We start from the raw sequence: 14,486 nt of genomic DNA, 5'->3' as shown, positions 1-14,486 counted from the left end.
TCCCATTAAAGTCTTAAGTCACACCTGGTAGCCAGAGCCAACACCGAGAATCCTGCAATTGGCTATTTTCCTTCTGTATTTTGTGCCTCACTTTGCAACATTAAAACAGTTTCCCAAATCTAGATGATGAGAAGAAAAACCACAAAAAGGTTCCCGGGCAAATGAACTTCCTTCTAAGCTGGAGCCACCTCCGCACAAGTCTCCTACAATTACAAAAGGAGTTTATTGAGGGTAAAAATCTATAAATAGCATAGGAGCACACTCAGCCTCTGGGGCTGGGAAACAGGCTGCAGGAAGCGTAGAAGAGCTGGCCCCCATCTCAAAGGCTTTTACAGAAGAGTTTCTGCTGGCGGGCTACCACACCCGAAGCGATGCCCGTCGTGCTCTGCCACACCGCCACCAGCTGCTCCTGGTCCATCTTGCTTAGCCGGCGGCTGCACAGCTGGAGCTCCTGCAGGTCCGAAGCGATCCTGTCCAGCGTCAGGCCGCACAGGGGTCCGTGCACCGAGCATCCTGGGGAGGGAGATGAAAGTGCAGCTGTGAAAGAGACGCGGTGCGTGCTGCGGCCCTGCCCTGATGCTCAGTGACCTGGCTGTTTCCTCCCGCTCCGCTGGCTTCCAGCAGAATTAGAGCTACCCCGGGATTTTTACCCCTTATTTTATTATCCTCTCCCAGTCATTGCAGTGACAGTCCTTGGCTGGGGGGGGGGCATGCAAATCCTTACACTGGGTGTCACCATTAGGAGAAACCTGAGCTGGGAGATGAACCCAGATTCCTCTGCCTGGTAGTGAACAGCACTGCCACTTAATTCAAACCGATCATCGTTTCGGCTCCTACTGCCTCCATTGGAAGATTATTCCAAGCGTCCACACCTCTCAGCAAAAAGGGGTTCTCTCACATTCCTCCCTGTCCAGCTTCCTGCGATGCCCCCTCACAGCTTCTCAAGCTACAGAAAATGCTTCCTTCTCTGTATGTACCCGGATCAGTCCAGACTACTGGGTTTATTCATCCGTGCCAGCAGATGGAGACAGAGAAAGGAAAATGGACAAGGCTACATATACCCTGATGCCATCTGCAGTTCCTCAATATTTCTCTGTCTCCAGCAGATGGTGGCTGATGCATAAATCTGCAGTTTCTTCAGTGTGCCCAGTATTTTTTTTCTAACTTTGCTCTGAGCCTTCCTCCCAGGGGTCATGGTTCCTCGTGAGGGATCCCTACCTTGTTGGGTTGAGGCAGATGGGCTGGGGGTTGGTGACCCTTTTGTACGCCCTGTCCAGGGGTAGCCGTGGGGTGCACATCTGGTGGTCCAGATCCCTCCCCTTCACGAGGTCACTTAGGTGACTGTTCTTTTGGCTCACTTTTCCTCTCCTGTTCTTAACTTGCTGAACTGAGCTGGACAGCTCTCTTCAGTGTTAGGAGCAGGAAACTGCAGTGAAGTTGCTTTAAGTTTGGTGTTTTGTGCGTGGGACTCTCCAGGTCCCACCCGCATTAGGGAGCTTAGGTAAATCCCAGGAGGCTGGACTGATCCTGGTACGTACAGGGAAAGGACAATTGGCATTTTCCTGCTAATTTTCGCTCTTGTAGTACCACAGATCAGTCCAGAACCCGCCCGATTTATGGAAGTGGAAAGTTGTCCGCTCAGCTATTTTATATTTCAGATAGCAGAAGTTTTATCTATCACGTTTATTTATTTATTTATTTATTTTTTGCCAGTTTTCTTGGAAGGTTCTGTTTTGGGTTGTGTGCACGGTTTGTTGCTTTTAGCTTGGGTTCAGGTCAATACTGAGGAACTGCAAGTAGCATCAGGGTATATGAAGCAGTGTCAGTTTTACTTTCTCTGTCTCCACCTGCTGGCAAACCTAGGAGTCTGGACTGATCCCCGGTACTACAGGAACGAAAATTAGCAGGTAAGAACCAATTTTCCTTTCTGGCACTTTCCTCAAGCCTGCCAGAGAGTTGAATGCTTGTATCATATCTCCCTTTTCCCTTCTTTCTTCTAGAGAGCACATCTTATTTGTACAAGGCTGTCAGTGTCCTCAGCACTGAGCAAGATGCACCTCATGCTTATAACATGCTTAAGCCAAAAGTCTGCATGTGGGCTGGGGAAGTTAACTTGCTTGCTGAAGGCTGCACACGATGCGCCCCCTTTAAGGTTTTCTCCACACAATGAAATACAATGACATGCGAGGACCAGAAGGCCCATCCAATCTTCCTGCTGCACTGTCTTAGGCCCCAGTTGATCCTTAGCAACTAAGAATCCTCTTTCTTGAATTCCGTTACGGTTTTTGTCTCTAGCATGGAGTTATAACCCTTTTATGGTCTTCATCTTCCATCGTTTACTATGTCTCCACGACCTCCCCATTGAGGCCGTCCCATTTATCCACCATCCTTTCTGTGAAGAAATATTTCCTAACGTTACTCCTGCATCTACTCCCCCAAACCTATCACGACCTCTTTGTCTAGAACTCCCTAAAAAAAAGTTTGCCTCGCTCTCCTCTAGGGCTACATATTTAGGTCCTCAAATCTCATCTCATATGGTTTTTGGTGCAGACCCCACACCATTTTGGTAGCCTCTCTTTGAACTGCCTCCAACCTGTCCATATCATTTTGGAATGATGGTCTCCAGAACTGGCCCTATTAGTCTAGTGGAGGTCTCACAGAGACATTATCACCTCCTTTTTCCTGCTGGTTATGCCAGCCTGCCTCTGGTTCTGTCCACCACCCTGCCACACAGGTTTCCTTACCTTGAGATCATCAGACACTATCACCTCAAGGTCTTTCTCCTGATCAGTGCACATTAGTTTCTCACCCTCCATTATGTACTGCTCCCTTGAATTTGTGTACCTGAAATGTCTGCACTTTTTTTGCACTGAATCTTAACTGTCTAGCATTCAACCCCCTCCTTGAATCTTCTTAGATCATGCTTCATTAAAGTTACTCCCTCAGATCCCACTTCCATATGCAAAAAGACAATCTTTCCCTCCCAACCCCTCCATATCACTCAGAGATACCGAACAGAATCCGCCGCAGGACAGACCCCTGAGGCACTCCACTAAAGGAAAATTGGTTCTTACCTGCTAATTTTCGCTCCTGTAGTACCACGGATCAGTCCAGACAAGCGGGTTTTGCCTCCTCTCCAGCAGATGGAGACAGAGAAGTTCAAACGGATTCCGTCCTATACCCCTGAGGTGCCACCTAAAGTCTGTCAGTATTACACGGTACCCAAGCAGTAACAAAGGCTAACTATAAAACGAACCTCCCCCAAAAGCAGAGGGGATGAAAAACCTGTGACTTAAGGTAAAACAACCAAAACATTCTGCCAAATATATATAACAACCAGCCGAGCGGACTCTCCAACCCGAAAAGGGCGGGACTCTGGACTGATCCGTGGTACTACAGGAACGAAAATTAGCAGGTAAGAACCAATTTTCCTTTCCCTGTACATACCAGGATCAGTCCAGGACAGCTGGGATATACCAAAGCTTCCCTAAACAGAGTGGGACTGAGAGAGTCCCGCTTGGAGCACACTAGCCCCCAAGGATCCGGGCTCTGGGGCCCAGACATCCAGCCGATAATGCCTAGCAAAAGTGTGGACAGACTTCCAGGTCGCTGCCCTACAAATTTCCTGCGGCGACACTTGCTGACATTCAGCCCACAAAGCCGCTTGCGAACGAGTACAGTGGGCTCTAAGACCAACCGGGTTCGGACGACCCTGGACCAGGTATGCCGAAACAATAGCTTCCTTTAACCAGCGAGCGACAGTGGCCTTGGAGGTTTTATGACCCCCTTCTGGGTCCACTCCACAGGACGAACAGATGGTCCGAGAGACGGAAACTATTTGTGACCTCCAGGTAATACAAAATGCCCTCTTGACATCCAACTTCCTTAAATCTTTATACTCTGGAGCTGAAACATCCACACCCACAAAGGAAGGAAGCTCCACCGACTGATTCAAATGAAAAGAATTCTCCCGAAAGTGGTGTCAAGAGGGAACAGTCCGTAAAGAAACCCCAGATTCAGAAATATGTAGAAAAGGCTCTCTGCACGACAAGGCCTGCAGTTCCGAAACATGCTTGCGGAGGAGACAGCCACGAGAAAAACCACCTTCAACGTCAGATCTTTCAGAGTAGCTCATTTCACTGGTTCGAAAGGTGCGTTACAGAGGGCTCACATAGCACCAAATTTAGCTTCCAGGAAGGACAGGGACTCTGGACCGGAGGACGCAGGTGTTTAACTTTGCGCAAGAACCGAATGACATCCGGATGGGATGCCGGGCTAACGCCCTGCACCTTACCACGAAAACATCCAAGAGCAGACACTTGTACCCTAAGGGAATTGAAAGCCAATACCTTAACCAGCCCCGCTTTTAAAAAGGCCAGAACATCCGCTACTGAAGCCCTGGACGGTTCCACCCCGTGTTCCAGGCACCAAGATTCGAAAACACCCCAAACTCTGACATAAGCCATTGATATGGAAATCTTACGGGACTGCAAGAGTGTGGCAATCACGGCATTCAAGTAACCCTTACTCCTTAATCTCCGCCTCTCAAAAGCCATGCCGCTAGACAAAAGCGATCCGTCTCTTCTAAAACCAGTCGGGTCCCTGGTGCAGGAGATTTGGCGATGGATGAAACCTCAGCGAACCATCTACTGCTAAATTCAGGTGGTCTGCGAACCATGGGTGTCTTGGCCACTCCAGCGCCATCAGAATCACTGGGCTCGGATGAGTTTCGATGCGACGAAGAACCTTGCCCACCAATGGTCACGGCAGGAAGACGAACAACAGAATGTCCTTTGGCCAGGGCAGGACCAGAGAATCTACCCCTTCTTCCCCTGGCCCTTGTCGCTAACTGAAGAACTGAGGTGCCTTGGATTTCGAAATGTCGCCATCAGGTCCATGAAAGGAGTGGTCCAACGGTTGCACAGCAGTTGAAAGGCCTGGTCGGAGAGTTCCCACTCTCCCGAGTCCAACCGGTTTCGACTGAGAAAATCGGCCTGAATGTTGTCCACCCCGGCAATGTGAGAGGCTGCTATTCTGTACAGATGCTGTTCCGCCCAGTGGATCAAGAGCCGAGCTTCTGTCGCCACCGGACGACTCTTGGTTCCGCCCTGATGACTGATGTAAGCCACCGTCGTCGCATTGTCGGAAAGGATCCTGACCGACCGTCCTTCCACCAAGGGAAGGAAATCCAGGAGAGCCAACCGCCCCGCTCTTTCTCCAAAAGATTGATCGACCAAGAGGATTCTGTCTTCGTCCACTGGCCTTGCACAGTTCTCCCCTAGCAAACGGCCCCCCAACCTGAGAGGCTGGCATTGGTTGTGACCACTATCCAAGACGGTATTTCCAAGTCCACCCCCCCGACGCAAGTTGTCCCGGAATAGCCACCAAGATAGGCTGGATCGCGCCGAGTCCGTCAGGGGTAGGCGAATGTGGAACTGGCTGGAGAGCAAGGCTGATTGAAGAGGACGCATATGCGCAAAGGCCCATGGTACTAGATCGATCGTGGAGGCCATCGAACCCAGAACCTGCAATTAATCCAAGGCACTGGGACGAGGCATGGACCGCAAAAACTCCACCTGAGTGAGAAGCTTGGGCAGCCTGTCCTCTGTAAGAAACACATTTCCCAAAAGCGTGTCGAACCGCGCTCCCAGAAACTCCAAAGACTGGGAAGGGACTAGGTGGCTCTTGTCCGGGTTGACCACCCAACCTAACGAGCTTAGCAACTGAAGAACCCTCTGAACCGCAGCACGGCAAAGATCCTCCGACTTCGCCCAAATCAGCCAATTGTCCAGGTAGGGGTGCACTAAAATCCCCTCCTTCCGCAGGGCCGCCGCTACCACCACCATGATCTTGGTGAATACTCTGGGCGCCATTGCCAGACCAAATGGTAGTGCACAAAATTGGAAATGACGACCAAGAACTACGAAGCACAAAAATCGCTGATGGTCTGGACGAATCAGTATGTGCAAGTAAGCTTCCATCAGGTCCAGAGATGCTAGGAATTCCCCTCTGTGGACGGACGCTACCACTGATTGGAGGGTCTCCATGCGGAACCGAGGCACTTTTAACGCCCAATTTGACGCTTTTTAAATCGAGTATGGGACGGGAGTTAGTCTTTCTTGGGCACCATGAAGTAGATGGAGTAATGCCCTCGTCTGAGCTTGCCTTCTGGAACTGGCACTATGGCCCCTAGATCTTGTAAGCGTTGCAGGGTCTCCTGAACCGCTCACCACTTTTGGTGGTATGCACACGGAGACACCAGGTAACGCTCCTGAAGCAGCCGTGCAAAATCTAAAGCGTAGCCTCGTTCTATGATCTGCAGGACCCATTGATCTGAGGTCAAACTGGCCCACTCCCCTACGAACAGAGACAATCTTCTCCCTATCCTTGGAACAGAGGAGTGGACTGGCCTCACTTCATTGTGTGGACTTGAGGCCTCCATGAGACTGAGGGGCACCCCCGTCTCTGTTGGGGCAGCGTCCCCGAAAGGACTGGGTCCAGGAGTGTTGTCGACCAGGGCCCTGGCGGGACGAAGAGCCCAAGGAACGTGAGGAGCGAAAACGACAATTCTCCCCCTCCACACCATCCCTGCACCACCCCACGGTGATCATAACCTCCTTATATTAAGGAACTAATTATACTGTTAACTGATGCCTGTTGCTGTTATGTTAATCTTTCTTTCCACGCTGCTCCTTGATATCCCCCTCCCAGTTTGCTTCCCCTGTTAACATGTATTTTCAAGCTTTTTTGTTCAAATGTAAACCGGTATGATGTCCCCACTAATACCGGTATATAAAAGTTTCTAAATAATAAATAAATAAAAAATAAATAACTTCACCCTCTGGGCAAAAGGCCTCTGGGTCCGCAGCCTATCTTCCGGCAACTTATGGACCTTGTTCTCTCCCAGAGACTTAATGAGGTCTTCCAACTGCTGACCAAACAGCAATCTTCCTTTAAAAGGCATAGAACCGAGCTGCCCATTTTGAAGCCACAGAAGCCTGCATGCTAATACTGCCGAAACCATAGATCAGCCCGAAGTCCGAAAGGGATCATAAAGGGCACCCGCACTGTAAGCAACTGCTGCCTCCTCCACGGAGAGCGAGGCCACTGACTGCAAAGTCTGCACCCAGCGGAGGCTAGCCCGGAGCGCAAAGCTGCTATACATGGCTGCCCGGATACCCAGCGCCGAGACTTCAAACATCTTCTTGAGCTGGAACTCTAGTTTGCGATCCTACAAATCCTTCAATGCTGTGGCTCCTATCATAGGAATGGTGGTCTTTGTCACTGCCGAAACTGCAGCATTGACCTTGGGCACCTTGAGCAGGTCAAGAGCATCCTCTGGGTGCTGATATAACTTATCCATAGCTCGCCCAACCTTTAAACCCAGGTCAGGCATATCCCACTCGCGAAGCAAGAGGTCCGTGACCGACATATGGAACGGGAAGGACCTAGCCAGACCCCTAAGACCAAGCATCACCGGATCAACAGCGCCCAACCGAGACTCCTCAGGAGGAACGTCAATCCCTAATTCCTCTAGAATCGCCAGGATAAGGGGTCCCAATTCCTCCTTACAAAACAAGTGACTTTTGGGTCATCACCCTCCACCAGAGGCACGCTCCCTTGGTTGGTCAGCTGGAGCTGACTATCCGGATCCGCATCTCGCCCCTGATCCAGCGGAGGGGAATCCCCCCCCCATCCAAGTGGTCCGAAGAACTGTCCTCCGGACAGTCCAGGGACCGGAGAGGATGCTTGGCCTTCCCAGGGTCCAAAGGTGCTCGGGCATGTTTCCTGGCTGTGGAGGCTCCCTTGTCTGCTCCTGCAAATCCTGGCGCTGCACGAGAACTTTTGCCGCTGTGATGCTTTCCTGATTTGCATGCCTTGAGTACCTTACGCAGCAACCAAACTAAATCAGAGGACGACGACTCCTCTGAGGCCTCCCATGAGTTCTCCTCTGAAGACTGCTCCTGCTCAGCCTGGAGGTTGCCCCCCCCCCCCCCCCAAGAGGTCCCAGGCCGCAGTGAGAGAGAGGGGGGTCCACTCCCAGCCCCCAGAGCGTCCATTTCCTGCTGCCTGAAGGTCCGTAGAAGGGCCTCTGTTCCTGTGCTCAAAAGGAACGGATCAGGGGCCTGGCGCTGCTGCTCGGGCCTCCCAGGCTCTCTGCCGGTGTCCCTGCGCATCTGAGCCCCGCTGCTGCTGATATTCTTAGTTTGAGCCCTAAGCGATGTTCCTTCACCGCCCGAGAGGCAGGCGGTGCAAACGCCTGCCCTGGAGAGCCGCGTGCTGCCACACGCAGACCAGGCCACACCAAGCGGCATGACTCCGAACTAAATTTAGCTCAGACTTCGGGGGAAGCGCATGTGCTGATGCGTGAAAATCGCCCAGGGGACCGCGGGACGCGAGCGAACACAGGCGTGATGGCGAAGGAGAAAGAACGCTGGGCCGGCCGCACCAAGGCAAAAAGAAACTTACTTTTACATTTTTTTTTTTTTGAAGGCAGCAAGTGGCTTTGAGCAGCTCCGCTCTGGGGGTGAGGGACCCAAGCCCCTCGGTGTCATCCCCAGGCACAGACAGGTACAGAGTTCCCAACCCTCTGCTTTCTTGCCTCTTCTACCAGGGGGGATGGTCCCACCAGGACCTGCCAACCCCCTGGGAGGCTAAAGGTATCTTCCTCAGAAACTTGCCTCAGCCAAAAGAAAAAATATGCTTCTTCCTTTCTTTGCTTGTCCTTTGTATTGAATCTTTTTTTTTTTAAATTAAATCCAATCTAACACCTAACCAGACTCAGGGTTTTGCACCTCCACCATTTGCTGGAGACAGAGAAATACTGACAGACTTAGGGGTATAGGATGGAGTCCATTTGAACTTCTCTGTCTCCATCTGCTGAAAGGGAGGCAAAACCCAGGAGTCTGGACTGATCCGGGTACGTACATGGAATCCCCTTTCTCTCCTCAGAATAAACTCTATTTCCCTTGTCTTATCATTCAATCAGTTCTCCACCTTGGACAATCCAAGTACATCACCCAGCATAAAGCATGGGCACACATGCGCACATGCACACACACACACACACACACACACACACACCCCATCTTTCTCACGCACACACACACACCCCATCTTTCTCACTCACACACACACCCCATCTTTCTCACACACACACACACACTTTTCTTTCAGGGCTCCATGCAATGTGCTCCTCATTCACCTTTTTCAAAATATATTTAATTGCAGCAGCATTAATGTTGGTTGCATCAAGTTCCTTTGAATTTTTCATTTTTTGCCTATCATAAGAATATAAGAAATTGCATACTGGGTCAGACCAAGGGTCCATCAAGCCCAGCATCCTGTTTCCAACAGTGGCCAAACCAGGCTACAAGAACCTGGCAATTACCCAAACACTAAAAAGATCCCATGCTAGTGATGCAATTAATAGCAGTGGCTATTCCCTAAGTAAACTTGATTAATAGCCGTTAATGGACTTCTCCTCCAAGAACTTATCCAAACCTTTTTTGAACCCAGCTACACTAACTGCACTAACCACATCCTCTGGCAATGAATTCCAGAGCTTAATTATGTGTTGAGTGAAAAAGAATTGTCTCCAATTTGTTTTAAATGTGCTACTTGCTAACTTCATAGAGTGCGCCCTAGTCCTTCTATTATATGAAAGTGTGAATAACTGATTCACATCTACTCATTCAAGACCTCTCATGATTTTAAAGTCCTCTAGCATATCCCCCCCTTCAGCTGTCAACAATATATGCATTTTCATCCTTTGCTGTATGTTGATTTCTTCTTTTTTTTTTTTAATTAGTTTTAATTCTTTAATTAATTTCTCCATTCTTTTCTCCTTCTCTACCATGTGTCCTCCATAATCACCAGCATTTTACAGCAATGCCTGACATTCCTCTCCAACCCTATCCATCTCCCTTTAAACTCTCTCCCCATTTATGTATCTTCCTATGGCTCCCCTCTTGGTAACTTCCCTCTTTTCCTTGCTCCCCACCCCCTCATTCCCTTCCTGCTTTGAGTTTAGTACTGCTGGGAGTAATGGCAAATCCTTCTAGGCTTTGTGCCGCAGTCAGCTTCCCCCCGTCCCTATCACTGGCCCACTTACCTGCCAGGCTAAGGTACTTCAGGCCACTCTTCCTCTCCCTGAGGGCTGCCAGCAGTGCCTCCAGGCTGTCCGCACCAATTCCAGGGTTCCCCGACATATCCAGTGAAACAAGTAATGGGCACAGAGGGAGGCACCTAACACAAGTAGGACAAAGGCAGCAATGACAATGGTATACGAGAACTGCAGAGAATCTTGGGTAATATTACCCAGGCTGCATTGCTGCAGCCCTATTAGCGAAATGAGATAAGCAGGCCAGTTAAATTCTGCTAACCTTAACTCTCAATTTCAGTCTTATAACATGGAAGACTGTCCGTCCACCTGGCTTCTGCTTTGGAGGGCAAGACATGGGGAAATGCAGAGAAAATGTTAGATATGGGGGTTTATTAGACGAGTGTTATATGGGATTTCAGCTGTTACAGGGTTATTAAACAGCGGTACTGTAGGATGCAGGGTATCACTGTGATTATGAAGTCTGTGTCTGACATCAATTAATACTGTTGGATTGGAGGGCCTGACTGTGCATCATACAGTACTAGTGTGAAGCTGGAGAGATCACAAGACAAGCCACTCACCAAGGCTCCTTTTGGAATCCTGCAATCGTGGAACCTAAGTCTAGTTCTGCATTGTATAATATCTATTTTGGGGATGGGTTCAGATTGAGTCGTAGTATAAATTTTGCCAACTTTAAGTTACATAAAAATGCTGATGTTCGTAATTGTCGGTGGTTTGTAGTTCTAATGGAGTAGGGTAATATTTGAAATTCGAGTGAATGTTCAAGAAGCAATGCGATTGGGTCAGATTTCTTTTCAAGATTTGTTCCTATTGGCTGTCAGCTTGCTATAATGGAATTCTCTTAGCCCACGTGCGAGCGTTCTTTCAGGAAAATGAATTGGCAGCGTCAGCTCCCTTCTTCAGCTGAATGTGTGTTTTAAACGATGGTGCTCTAGCAGTAAGTACTTTTTTGTTTTATGTTGTGAAGCAAAATTATGTATGTGTGTTTAAAAAACAAAAAGTGTTTGTACTGCATTGAAGTTTACCCTGAAGCAGCTTGTTTGAGAAACACTGGCCAACGTCAGCTGTTCTTTGTCTTCACAGCATTATGGCATTTCTTCAGCTGCAGTGATAAGTCTATGTTTTGTGAAATGAGGAGTTCAATTCTCTCATATAATCACAGTGTCCATCTATAAGTATGTTTATACTACAGCAAGGAGTGAATTAATCTTCAGTAACTGCAGTATTTATATAACCAGAATGTACCTAAGTGCGAGAGAGCAGAGATGCTTACCTGTGTGACAGGTGTTCTCAGAGGACAGCAGGATGTCAATCCTCACACACAGGTGACATCATCGGATGGAGACCTCAAAGATTCTAGAACTTTCGGCATGCTCTATTGAGCATGTGCAGCTGTGGCCCCCCCCTCCCTGTCTCTCAGGCAGGGTGCCTCCGTCCATGATATAATACATACATGGAGAAACCAACTCTCAGGGGAGGAGGGAGGGAATTCTGAGGACAGACATCCTGCTGTCCTCGGAGAACACCTGTTACAGGTAAGCAACTCTGCTTTCTGAGGATAAGCAGGATTGGCAGTCCTCACACACAGGTGACATCATCGGATGGAGCCCGGCCCTGAATTCTGACCTCAAAGATTCTAGAGCTTTCAGCATGCTCTATTGAGCATGTGCAGCTGTGGCCCCCCCCCTCCCTGTCTCTCAGGCAGGGTGCCTCCGTCCATGATATAATTAATACATGGAGAAACCAACTCTCAGGGGAGGAGGGAGGGAATTCTGAGGATAGACATCCTGCTGTCCTGGGAGAACACCTGTTACAGGAAAGTAATTCTGCTTTCTCTGAGGATAAACAGGATTGGAAGTCCTCACACATGGGTAAATCCCAAGCTAGAGGTTGCTGAAAACAAGAAAAATGGGGAAATCCTTAGTGCAGAATCACCACCATTCCCCCCCTCCCCACCACCCCTTTCGATGAGGCAGCCAACCTGCAAGGGCTCTAGGAGGGAAAAGAGTTGGGGGTTTCACCTAAAAAGACTGATACAACCTACAGAAAACCTGATATGTAGCAAGTGTCTGAAGGCAGGGGAGCAATGCGAGCATGGGGCAAGAAGCCCACTGAGCCAAACAAAAACCAACCCAGTCAGAGCTTCTGAACAGTGAACTCTGACTAGCGGCAGTAAGTCTAGGACCAGGAGGGTACAAGCAAAGGCACTAGATAAAAGGAAAATTCATTCTTACCTGCTAATTTTCATTCCTGCAGTACCACAGATCAGTCCAGACTCCTGGGTTTTGCCTCCCCTCCAGCAGATGGAGACAGAGAGAGAGTTTTACTGATACTGCCATATAACCTAGTGTGCCACCTGCAGTCCCTCAGTATTGACTTGTTCCAAAACCAAGACAGTAGAAACACTAATACCAACCATGAATTTCTATCCCCTGAACAAGCAATGGGAAGAGGAAACAGAACAGATAAACTTGTCCACATTTAAAAAACCATGAAGGACTAAACACAATCTATGCCATTCTTCAGATTAATTACAATAATAGATCAAGTGGACTCTCCAAATCTCCCTTCCCCAACTGGGTGGGATTGTGGACTTATCTGTGGTACTACAGGACTGAAAATTAGCAGGTAAGAAACAAATTTTCCTTTCCCTGTACGCACCCGGATCAGTCCAGACTCCTGGGATTTACCCAAAGCTTCCCTAATCGGGTTGGGATTGTGAGAGTCCTGCTTGAAGTACACTCTCCCCAAAGCCCATGCCTTCTGGGGCCTGGACATCCAAACAGTAGTGCCTGGTGAAAGTGTGCAAAGACATCCAAGTAGCCACCCTGCAAACCTCTTGCAGTGATACTTGCTGACATACGGCCCAGGATGACGCCTAGGAACGAGTAGAATGAGCCCATAAGCCCTCCGGGACTGGACGCCCCTGACAGATATACGCGGAGCCAATGGCTTCCTTCAACCACCATGCAACCGTGCCTTTTGACGTTTTATGCCTCTTTTTCGTACCACTCCACAGCACAAAAAGGTGATACAACCACCGGAAGCTGTTAGTAACTTTAAGATACCGCAACAATGCACGCTGGACATCCAAAAGCTGCAACTCTCTTGCATAAGTCACTGAAACCTCCAAATTTGGGAAAGCTGGGAGTTCCACCAACTGATTTAAATGAAAAGACAATACCACCTTCGGCAGAAAGGCTGGAACCATAAGAACATAAGAACATAAGAAATTGCCATGCTGGGACAGACCAAGGGTCCATCAAGCCCAGCATCCTGTTTCCAACAGAGGCCAAAAACCAGGCCACAAGAACCTGGCAATTACCCAAACACTAAGAAGAACCCATGCTACTGATGCAATTAATAGCAGTGGCTATTCCCTAAGTATAATTGATTAATAGCCATCCACAAGGAGATCCCTGAATCTGAAATTTTCAAGAAAAGATCTCTACAAGACGAGGCTTGAAGCTCTAAGATCTGTCTAGCAGAAGAAATCACCACCAAGAAAACCACCTTCAAAGTGAGATCTTTTATAGTAGTCCTTCTAAGAGGCTCAGATGGCGCTGCACACAGGCCTTTCAGGACTAAGTTAAGGCTCCAGGAGGGACAAAGCTTCTGGATCAGAGGGCGCAAATCTTTCATCCCCCCCGGAGGAAACACACCACATCTGGATGCACAGCCAGAGCCATTCCGTGTACCTTGCCTCGAAGACAACCTAACGCTGCGCACCTTGAACTCTAAAGGAGTTAAAGGATAAACCCTTCACCAAACCTCTTTGCAAGAAGTTAAGTTTGCATAGGGACAACCTCCTGCTCTGAGCACCAATCTTCAAACTTTCCAGACTCACATATGCCAAGGAGGTAGAAGACTTTCTAGCTTGCAAAAGAGTAGAAATAATATCCTCAGAGTAACCTTTCTCTCTTGAGCGTTTCCTCTCAAAAGCCAAGCTGCGAGAAAGAAGCGAGCCACCTGATCTGAAAACATGGGACCTTGATGCAGATGAGCGAGTCTCAACGGGCCATCCACCACAAGATTGATCAGATCTGCAAACCAAGGTTTCTGAGGCTACTCCGGAGCCACCAGAATCATGTCTCCCAGATGACACTCCACATGCCACAAAATCTTGCCCAATAGCGGCCACGGCAGAAACACATACAGAAAAATGTCCTGTGGCCAAGAAAGAACCAAGGCGTTGACTCCCTCTGCTCCTCATTCTCTTCTGTGACTGAAGAAGCAGGGTGCCTTGGAATTTTGCTGAGTTGCATTAAATCCATGCGGGTTTTACCCAACCTTCAACAGATGACAGCCATTGTTTCCTCAGACAGTTCCAATTCTCCGGGATCCAGCTGTTGATGGCTGA

General features: G+C 48.9%; 1 protein-coding gene across 1 annotated transcript in view; it reads right to left on the bottom strand.

Annotated features, from left to right (window-relative positions):
• Positions 1-204: 204 nt before the first annotated feature.
• Positions 205-14,486, bottom strand: part of TONSL (tonsoku like, DNA repair protein) — a 228,033-nt gene continuing 213,751 nt past the window's right edge. The window contains exons 23-24 of the mRNA XM_029587216.1: positions 10,115-10,248; positions 205-513 (exon numbers count right to left, since the gene is read on the bottom strand). Coding sequence (XP_029443076.1) covers positions 320-513; positions 10,115-10,248 — 328 coding nt within the window. The 3' untranslated portion in view covers positions 205-319. The remainder of the gene's footprint in view (positions 514-10,114; positions 10,249-14,486) is intronic.

This window comes from Rhinatrema bivittatum, chromosome 2, assembly GCF_901001135.1.
Source record: "Rhinatrema bivittatum chromosome 2, aRhiBiv1.1, whole genome shotgun sequence".
NCBI classification, from domain to species: domain Eukaryota; kingdom Metazoa; phylum Chordata; class Amphibia; order Gymnophiona; family Rhinatrematidae; genus Rhinatrema; species Rhinatrema bivittatum.
Note: the sequence above shows the minus strand (reverse complement) of the source record. Positions and strands in the feature narration are given on the sequence as shown.